Here is a 10,064-nt window from a genome sequence, read left to right on the forward strand (position 1 = left end):
TGAAGGTCTAGACTAATCTAAAAGCATTTCTCAGATTTATTGTATCTTTCTATCTTGTCTTCATCCTATAGAAAGGTCCACATCTTATTAGTTTCTAGTTGCATGATATCGAACAAATTATTAGCAAGGGTTATACTAAACGTACCATCTATTTCTCTCTCGGGTTTAATCTATAAAATTTGTTTCATCTTGGTAGTGCATGTAATTGTTATCATTCAAAAAAAATGATCATGTCCTATTTCCTATACATCAAATAAAATGATCATACTTGTTACACATGCCTCCTAAATGTTGCTAAAGTAATTTAAAGTGAAACTTTATGTTTCATATGTGGAGAGTAATTAGGTATTGATAATGATGGGATCCTTTTCTCAATAATATAATGTGTTTATGATATGGATAACATTATGGAAGATTATTGTTGTCATTTAAAAAAAATGGTCATATTCTATCTCATATACACCAAATTAAATTTTAAAACATTCTTTTAGAAGAAATCACAAATATATATATGATTATGTTAGGACGGTGTCTATATCGGTAATATTGTTTGATTTTTTGCGATACGACTAGCAATGTGATACGAGTAAGTAATGATATAGACATAATTCCGATGCAATAAATATGAAAGGGTCAGCAATAGGAGAAATATTCCGCTCACAATAATATTGAAGCCCTAATTGCGCATGTATATGCATTTGTCCTTACAAAAATATCTTTTAAACAAAGTACTAAACACATGTTAAATGTCTCAAAGTTAAAAGCAAATATCTACAACATTTGATGATCAAACTTTGACCTAAATAACACTAATAATTGGCCCAAGTTGGTGGGAAGTGGTAGATGACTTGTTTTGCTCCATTGGGTTTGGAGCAGCAAGAGTAAGTTCTAAATCAAGAGTACCACTTGTAGAAGCATGAACTTGATTTAGAGAACTGAAATCTACAAGAGAAAGATTGTCATTGTAATCTTGATGTTCATCAAATGAGCTTGTTTGACTCATACCACAATTGTTTTCTTGATTTTGTAGTGCATACTTGATGTTGTTGCCTCTCACCTATGACAAACAAGAAAGTAACTTTTCACTTATTCATTAAGAAATAAACATGGGTTATGTGGAATTTTTATCCAACCCCCCACCCCCCAAAATTTTGGACTTCGGCTTCCTGCATTACAGGGTTGTACCTTGTGCTAAAGTTTTAAACTTCCCCGAATGCGTTGCATGGTTCAATAAAGCAACGGATAACGTATTTGGTGGTACAACCCTTCTAGCATGAAGTGAAGCATTGCAATGTATGACCATGCAATAATACCTACCATGTCAAAGAGGCTGGACCGATGTTTCTTGTTGGCAAGACTCGTGAGCCGGAGGAAGTACTTTTGAGCATGACTTGCAACTTGTGTAGGCGTCCTTGTTATCACAAAGTTTATTGAAATTCCTCTCCAATCACCTTTTCCTAGCTTCTCAAGTCCAGCTAGAAATCGTCGGTGTTCATCTATAGACCAAGGAAGACCTAAAAAATTACCAATTCCAATATGTTATAATTGAAAACACGCATATCCAGCCAAATAATATATATAGTAACATAGCATAGCATAACATATATAAGAACTTTTACTAGCCATTTCATACTTTGATTAGTCATAAATGATTTAAACAATTATTTAAGCCTACCTTTTTTCCTTTCTTGAGCTCGAGTAATGATGTCGTTTGAAAGATAACTATCCGACATGTTCTTGTCAGTTAGGTCATTGAGGGAGAGCCGAGAGGAAGATAAAGAAGAAGATGATGAATTTGAAGTTGAAGTCGATAGGGATAAGGAAGACGACAAACAATCTATGCTAAGACATTTCTTCATGGACATAGAATGTGGTGAGTCAAGTTGAACTCCAAATAGCCTTAGACCACCTCCTCCGCTTGCCAAAAGCGTGTTATTGACATTGCATCTATAGTAACTAGTGCAAGTTCTTGAATTGTGGCCTCTGTTTCCACAATGTGAGCATTTTCTCAACATTTTTGTTCAAATTTTTGCATAAACAAAGAAGCAAAGTATGTTTCACCCAAAAAAAACACACTTTGAGATAGAGAGAATTAGAGGTGTTAGGTTTGGAACTAAGGGAAACAAAGATGATGATATATGTGTGGTGGGAGGTATGGTTTTAAGCAAACAATGGATGCAAAGCTAAAGAATAATTAAGTGGATGTATATTCCCTTTTACCATTTGGGTACTTTCCCAAATAAAATGGATAAAGTTATATACTTATATTATTAGAATCACTTATCTTCATGTATATTTTTGTCTTGTTGGTTTGGGTAGCATCTTTTAATGAATTCCAGGATAATCATGTTTTATACTTTTATATCAAATGTTTATTACGCATATTCGAGTTTGTTTAAGAAAAATAAATTGTGTTGTACCCGTATGGTTGTATTACTATACGAGTTAGCAGATCGATGAGTTTGTTTTTCCTTTCACGTGATAGGCCGGATTCAACATTTTGCAAAATAATACTATACAATTCTACAAACCCAAGTTGTATAATGATGTAACTTGAACAAATAACAAAATAAATAAATAAATTGTTGTACTTGTTTTATAATAAAGTTGGCTGTTTCTTTGATTAAAATGATATTTTTCATGAATCTATAACTTTCAATACGATATATAATTTACCAAAGATGAAGTGTTTGGTAGGAAATTGATACATATATGATTAGTTTTTAACTTATTTATACGGAAAAAATTTAATATATTTCGTCTATTCCAAAGATGAGCTAGGGCATGTTGTTCTGTTATGTTGATAACAAAATAAAAATACTTAAAAAAGGATTTAAAACATTATTAAACGACTTTTACATTTTATATGTCAACTTACACACCATATTCAATTATTCAACCATTGGATCTTTTATATATATTTTTAATTTTCTAAAGTAAGTTTCACAAGATTGGTCTAGACTCATCTCTTCAAGATTAGAGGTCAGCAGAATCAACCAATTAGGTTGGATTGGATCTTATATAAAGATTAAAATGTGTTTATTCTATTATTGTTATTATTATTATTTTTTGAAGAATCTTATCAGATCTAAATTACAATACATGTTTAATTCATAAAACATTGTCTAGTGGTATTCTCTCATGAAACATTGCCTAATGATTTAATTATGTTTTTTCATAACCCAATTCATGTATTATTTGATTTATTTAGGATCTGATGTACTAACTCAAACAAGCTTAAATCAGTCTATACGCTTAGAACCAGCGATTACCATCATCAAACCATACTTTCAGAAACCGAATAGTTAAACCAAATAACAATGAAAATCTAGAAACATAAACATTCGTTTCGACGTGTGTCACATGTCAACATGTTTATGATTCAAACCTGTTTAAACTCATCTCAAAACCTTATCATTTTCAACTCATATCATGAATTGTGAGAACCACTTTAAACTATTCAAGTCATTTTTATAATCTAATACACAAATATAGTTGACATATCATATCATTTCTCTCTTTGATTAGCATGTGTGGGGCCACTTGCATTTTCAAATAATTTCCCCAATCATTCAGGTGCATATAGCAATTTATATTCATACATACAAAAATATCACTTCATTGGCTGATCTATTTGAAATCATCTGGCAATTGGCATTACTATAAGAAGGAATATTTTTCAACACCATATTTGTGTAGTGGCCGACTAATATGGGAGACATATGGAATTTTAGGGCGAGAACACCGCCCCCCCCCCCCCCCCGCGCCAATATTGGGGCTATTTGTTGGGGGGGGGGGCGAGGAATATTTGTCGTCAGTGTATGTTTTATTTTTATATGTGTGTGAGATATATATGTATATGTATATTGGGCTACAACACCATTACACCCCTAAAACAAAACTCCACACTTTGCTGATTGGACGTCGCATGGCACAAAACGCCCCATTTTGTAGCCCCTCCATTACACACAGCCTAATAAACCTTCCTTGTCTATGTTTTTATGTGACAATATTTCATATTCTTTTGAGATATCTTGATATCTAAAATACACACACACACATATATATATAGAGGACCGTTCAATATAGAACTAATTCAAAATAGGAAAATATAGGAACCGAAGGAAAACTTGTATATAGTTTATTGTGTGTGGAAGACAATCACCAATGCAATTGGATAGGGAAAAAATCCATAAAACCGTCTTATTTATCACATTTAAAACAATAGGTATAAATGTCAATATGATTCTTATAGTTCTCTACTAATATCACATTTAAAATATATATTATTGTTCCAAGTGTCCATACTATATAATAATTCTCACCCTAAATCATATTGACCAAACAACATAGTCTCCACTAAGGTTGGCATAATATAAGAACGACATACAATAATAATATAGCAACTTGCAAATTATTGTCTATGCATACGAATACTACAATGCGTGCATCAAGTACAACCCAGAAAATAGATAACTTCATGTTCATGAGCCTATATCCGAAAACCAAAATAGGATATGAAACTCAAATATCACGGATATTGATCCAACACAAGGATTTTAGAGTGTTTGGATGTGACAATTGTGACTTGAAGAATCAAATCTAGATCATATAAGCAAATATATAAACACTCAAAAACAATTATCTGCTTATGAAAACCGCAATAAGTAGCTAAGGTGTTTAAGCTTTATCTTAGCAATCCCAATTTTCAAACACTCACCTAAAGCAAAGGATATATTAATAGGTTTGTAGTAAGTTTTGCAAAAATCCCGACTAGGCGCTGATTGACCCCCGATTAATCGCTAGTCCCCACTTCACTGATTAATTTTTGGCTAATCAGGCAATTAATCGGTCAACGGTAAAATCCGGCCAAAATCAAGATTAATCGGACTTAATCCGCTTTCACAGATGAGGTTCTGGCCAAAATCCACGGTTTCCAACGAGATTCTAGCCAATTTCCGGCCAAAATGTGTTTCTGTATGTGTAAAACTGAAAATTATACATTAAAATCTAATCCGATTAATTCTGATTAATCGCTAGTCCCCACCCCACAGCCCGACTAGCGATTTTTACAACACTGGTTTGTACTCATCTCAATATTAGTATTATTTCAACTTCTCAGTGGATTCTCCTTATAGGGCTATTTTTATCCTAATATGTTATTTAATATGAAAAGGTCAACAGTCTTTTAGCATTAATATTATCATAACATAAAAACCATTTACTAATAGTATGAGTTTTCATGCATATCAGTTGTGGAAAAGCACTAATACTATATCACTATGATCAAATCTAAATGCTTTTTAAATACAAAAGCACTATATCACTAGTATCTATCAAAAAGTCTAAACAAGTACAAAAGAGAGGTTTCAGTACTAAATCAAATTAGATCCTTGTGTAGTTGTAGACATGAATATGATATACTATAATAATCAAGCAATCTAGTACCATTTAACAACCAAACATATCTTTATGAGAAAATCTTCAGAATAATCAAACATGCTTCAGAATGGTACTTAACTTTGTAGGCATGATATACACGAAATTATTTCGTGTATCTTCAATAAGCCCGAGTATCATCATACATGCCTTGGAATGTACAAACCTTGGCCGACTTTTTACCCTTTTCTATTTTTGTTTATATGTGAAAAGTTTGTGTCTACATTATTTTCTTATAAAATATCATGCTTGTACATTGCAAGACCTTTTACGATACACAAAACGTAGACACATGGAACTATTTTGCGTATCACATGGCTAACATGCTTAATGATGTTTAATTTACCAAAAAAAATGTTCATTTTTGTGATTTTCTCTATGTTTATTAATTCTTAATGCACTAAAAAGGTCATTAAAGTAAATCATTAGATCATAGGTTATTAGCACCAAATTGCATGTAAAAAAATAATAAGGTAACATTTAACGAAAATCTTGGTAAGTTGTCTAGATGAACCAGAAATACTTACCAGTTACTTATCATTTCATAGAACAAAACTTTTCCGTCTGCGTATATCTTTCTAAAATTCATCAACATCTTGACAACGCAGCCTCAAATTTAACGAAGTTGAAGCAAAATCTGTTAACTTGTGACTGGTGACAGTAATTTATGCACATGAAGACCACCGACTTGAGATAAATATCACGGCAAAAGACATCTGCAAGACACTGGAAAATAGAGTTGTTAACGGTAAGAATTAGTTTCTAATGTTTGGATACAGCGAAACAGATAATTTGATCATCAGTTGCAACAAAACTTACCACAAAATTATAGAGATACAAACACATATACACTACAGTAAACTAAAACTCCAAGATCTGAATTTGCAAATTCCACGACGGTCTTCTTTAAGCGATTCACGTATTGATTGCACCAACGAAAGCACAGCAGGGACACGTGACAAGTCTTCATGACATTCCTAACATCATTCATATCATCTTTTTCTTAAGTAATTTAACAGACATCAACGATACTTGACAAAAGTTTCAAAATAAATAAACAAATAAATAAATAAATCATATTACCACATCAGCAAGACGGTCTTCAATGCCTCCAACGATAACATCAGTAGGCATGAATATCTTCCGGTAAGCAGTTCTCAAGCTCCTGATCTATATTAAAAATAATCAGATTATTAGCGAAATAATATAACTTATGTTATGATATTAACAAACAACTAACCTCAGTAACTGAGAACCCGCCTCTTCTAAGACCTTCTAGATTCAAACCACGAAGCTCTGCTCGGTCTCCAGCCACCATTGTGTACTTGGGGACATCTTGTGAAACCTTATTATGTTGCACCAATAAAAAAATCAGATTTCATATATAAAAAATATTCAATTTGGTTTCGTAAAAAAGCAATTTGATATAATATAACAAAGAATCTTACCACGGAACCGCCACCAATGAAACAGTAAGAACCAATATTGCAGAACTGGTGAACAACAATGGCCCCAGCAGTGTGTGCATGGTCCTACAAGAATACTTGTAAAACCAAACTTTGACTTGACCACATACAAAAATTCTGAGCCAAAATAACCGAACCCAAACAAAAACAGACGATTCTATTGTATGTTTATGTGAAAACCGAACTTTCAATTTTGTTTCGGTTTTTCATGTAATTAAAACCAAAAAACCGAACCAAACCAAATTTATGGATTTTCATTTATTATTTTGAATGTTAAGTAAGTTATAAGAATTTAATAAATAGTTTAACCCAATAATTTAGGGCAAAATGTATTATAACCGATTAATAATAAACTAACAAAAAGATCTAGGTCCAAATTCATTATTTTGTGCCAACTTTTCCATGCCCAAAACTTTCAAGCCCAAATTGTTAAAAAAAAAAAACTGAAATAACCGAAAAGAATGATTTTCAAAAATACAAAAACGGAATTTCATTTTTGGTTCGGTTGACATGGAAACTTTTTGACATCTTCTCCATGAAATTTGTGTAACCAGTGAAGTAACCAAAACTATTTTAATAAAGAAATGTATAAAAGGTTTTAAGAAATAGAAGAACACTTTGGGTCTCTTTCCCATTTGACAAGTTCCAGTTGTAACTACTGGTTTGACCCACTAGATATAAACTGATCAAAGGACTAACCTCCACCAATACATGGCCTGCTAAGAGGGTGCTGTTTGCAAAAAAGTTGTTGCTACCCACTTTGCAATCATGGGCTTTATGACAAGATCCCATGATAAGATTGTTATCACCAATAACCTAAATTATAAAATTCTTCAGTTAACTTTTTTTCAGTGGTAAAAGGAGTTTTTAGTCAAGTTAATGAATACCAAAAGGGGAAAAACATTCACATACTGTTTTGTCACAAGGTTTTGAAGATCGATGAATAGAAACATGTTCTCTAATCTCATTATTATCGCCAACTTGAAGAAAACATTCTACCAGCCTGAAAACTATCGCAACTAAGTGTCCATACAAATAGGAAAAACTGGATAAAGATTGATTCAAGATGATCTACAATTCAAAAACCTTATACTTCATATCTTGACATTTGATGCCAACAACAGCATGATGACCAATAACATTGTTGCAACCGATGATTGTCTTTCCGGGAATGTTATCTCCAACAACCGCCCCACTGTTTGTCAATAGCATACAAGTAAGAATCTAGGGTTAGCAATACTGCAATAACAATAACTAAATGATTCGAATTAACCTCATCAAGATGCATTTATCTCCCAATTTTGTGTTTCCGAAAACATGACTTCCGGGATGTAGTTTGCAATCATTTCCCAACACTACTGATGATCCCACAGTGCAAAAGGGTCCAATAGATACACCCTGCAAACTAAATGAGTTGTATCATTATATAATTTACTAGACAACTTATGAGAAGCAGATCCAAAAGTTAGCAAACTCTTATATGGACCAACTCAAAAAGGACCAAAACTTAAAAAGGGCATAACTTGAGTTACGAGTGAAATTATGGGCCCGTAACCGATCAATGGAAAGGACTCGACGAGCCGGACCTTGTGGCAAACAACTGTAGGTGGTTGGCCTAGCTGACCTGTCAGGCCCAAACTTCATCATTTCAGCCCTCAATTCCACGAGGAAATATTTTTACCCAAATTACGCAACATTAAAACCTATGTGATTTAGGCTTTTTATATTTAATGTATAATTTCATTTTTCCATTTTTATTAATATATCAAATACATATTTATATTAATGATTTTTATACATAAAAGTAAGATAAAAATAACTAAGAAACATAAATTATGTATATATAACAATTATAATAAAAATATATATAAAGAATAGTTAAAAATGTTTATAAAATAATTAATAAAGAAAAACAAGTCAATCTTGAGCCAATCTCGATCTTAATAAAACGTCACACGAGCCAAGCTCAGGCTGGGCTAGTTTTCACTTGTAATATAAATCAACAAAAGTGATCGGTAGGGGAGCAAACGAGACAAGCTGCTTGCGAGCTACTCAAGCTTGGAACGATAAAAAGCTCGTAACAAGCCGAGCTTTTTCGAGTTCTAGCCGAGTGGAGCCCGGTCCACAGAGAAAGCTTGTTTAGTTATCGTCTTATCGAGCCCGAACTCAAGCCTTGTTTGGGAAGCTCGTTGAGCCTTACCGAGCCTTGTGTACTTTTAAGTTTGACCTCTTTTGGACTTCTATGTATTAATGTCACACTGCACATATGAGCTCGAGCCAAGCTTAGACTAATTTAAGTTTTTTTTTCTCAAATATATAAAAATAGTTATAAACGTATATAAATCAAGTAATAAATAATAAACAATCCGACTTTAAAAAAAACAACTCAAAACGAGCCGAGCTGGAGCTCAAGCTCACGTAAGTCAAAACGAGCCGAGCTCAGCCCTAGGCGAGCTCGGTCTCGGCTAAGCTCGTTTGCACCCCTAAGCTCGAATGCTTGAGCCCAAGCCTCATATAACGCTTGTTAAGTTATTGAACCCGATCTCGAGCCTTGTATGGGAAGCTTGTTTAAGCTCGTTGAGCCTTACCGAGCCAAGCATAGACTAGTTTAAGGTTTTTCTCAAATATATAAAAATAATTAAAAAGGTATATAATTTAAATAACTAATAATATACAATCTGAGCTCGAGCTTTAGAAAAACAACTCGAAACGAGCTGAGCTCGAGCCCTCGTAAGTCAAAACGAACCTAGCCCGAGCCTAGTTTGTATAACATTTCATCAAAATTGTCATCAGTAAGTAAGCAACATATATAACATTTCAATATTTCATAATTAACACCTAATAATCATATACCTGGCCTATAACCGCATTAGGATGAACAACAGACGTAGGATGTATGAAGCTAGGGTTTGTTCCGTCATCATTAACGGCGTTACAAGCATCTGTTAATAAATTACAACAGTTAGTTAACGTAAACATATAGATAATGAGAGAGTGAGCACAGAAGGTGGCTTACGGCTGAGAGTTGAGAGCCGTTGACGGTAAAGTGACCGGAGAAGACCACCGGCGAGCTGCCGGGTTCTGAGGGTTGAAATTGCCATTTTTTTTTTTTTTTTTGAAATTGTGTGACTGTCGACACCCCCGGTCCCTCTCATCCTA

At 33.4% G+C, this 10,064-nt stretch overlaps 2 protein-coding genes across 2 annotated transcripts; both read right to left on the reverse strand.

Annotated features, from left to right (window-relative positions):
- Window positions 1–548: 548 nt before the first annotated feature.
- LOC143594568 (transcription factor KUA1-like) lies at window positions 549–2,417 on the reverse strand. Its single transcript, XM_077073842.1, has 3 exons — window positions 1,676–2,417; window positions 1,318–1,514; window positions 549–1,057 (listed from the first exon to the last, which is right to left on the reverse strand). The coding sequence occupies exons 1-3, from the start codon at window positions 2,013–2,015 to the stop codon at window positions 800–802; spliced, it is 795 nt and encodes a 264-aa protein (XP_076929957.1). The 5' UTR covers window positions 2,016–2,417; the 3' UTR covers window positions 549–799.
- Window positions 2,418–5,373: 2,956 nt separating this feature from the next.
- Window positions 5,374–10,006, reverse strand: LOC143594573 (putative acyl-[acyl-carrier-protein]--UDP-N-acetylglucosamine O-acyltransferase, mitochondrial). The gene is made up of 10 exons (XM_077073846.1): window positions 9,922–10,006; window positions 9,759–9,847; window positions 8,179–8,303; window positions 7,981–8,100; window positions 7,818–7,908; window positions 7,605–7,721; window positions 6,888–6,971; window positions 6,680–6,784; window positions 6,523–6,609; window positions 5,374–6,416 (listed from the first exon to the last, which is right to left on the reverse strand). The coding sequence occupies exons 1-10, from the start codon at window positions 10,004–10,006 to the stop codon at window positions 6,291–6,293; spliced, it is 1,029 nt and encodes a 342-aa protein (XP_076929961.1). The 3' UTR covers window positions 5,374–6,290.
- Between the last annotated feature and the right edge of the window lie 58 nt (window positions 10,007–10,064).

The sequence above is a fragment of the Bidens hawaiensis genome, unplaced genomic scaffold (assembly GCF_021521415.1).
Source record: "Bidens hawaiensis isolate Kalapana, Puna unplaced genomic scaffold, B.hawaiensis_p1.1 tig00043871_1, whole genome shotgun sequence".
NCBI classification, from domain to species: Eukaryota; Viridiplantae; Streptophyta; class Magnoliopsida; order Asterales; family Asteraceae; genus Bidens; species Bidens hawaiensis.

Coding starts and splice junctions, on each gene's coding strand:
- LOC143594568 (XM_077073842.1), bottom strand. CDS start 2,015: ATGTTGAGAAAATGCTCACATTGTGGAAACAGAGGCCACAATTCAAGA. Junction 1,515..1,675: donor AGCTCAAGAAAGGAAAAAAG/GTAGGCTTAAAT, acceptor GTAATTTTTTAG/GTCTTCCTTGGTCTATAGAT. Junction 1,058..1,317: donor GGTCCAGCCTCTTTGACATG/GTAGGTATTATT, acceptor TGTTTGTCATAG/GTGAGAGGCAACAACATCAA.
- LOC143594573 (XM_077073846.1), bottom strand. CDS start 10,006: ATGGCAATTTCAACCCTCAGAACCCGGCAGCTCGCCGGTGGTCTTCTC. Junction 7,722..7,817: donor CAAAACCTTGTGACAAAACA/GTATGTGAATGT, acceptor TTTATAATTTAG/GTTATTGGTGATAACAATCT. Junction 6,972..7,604: donor CAGGCCATGTATTGGTGGAG/GTTAGTCCTTTG, acceptor GTATTCTTGTAG/GACCATGCACACACTGCTGG.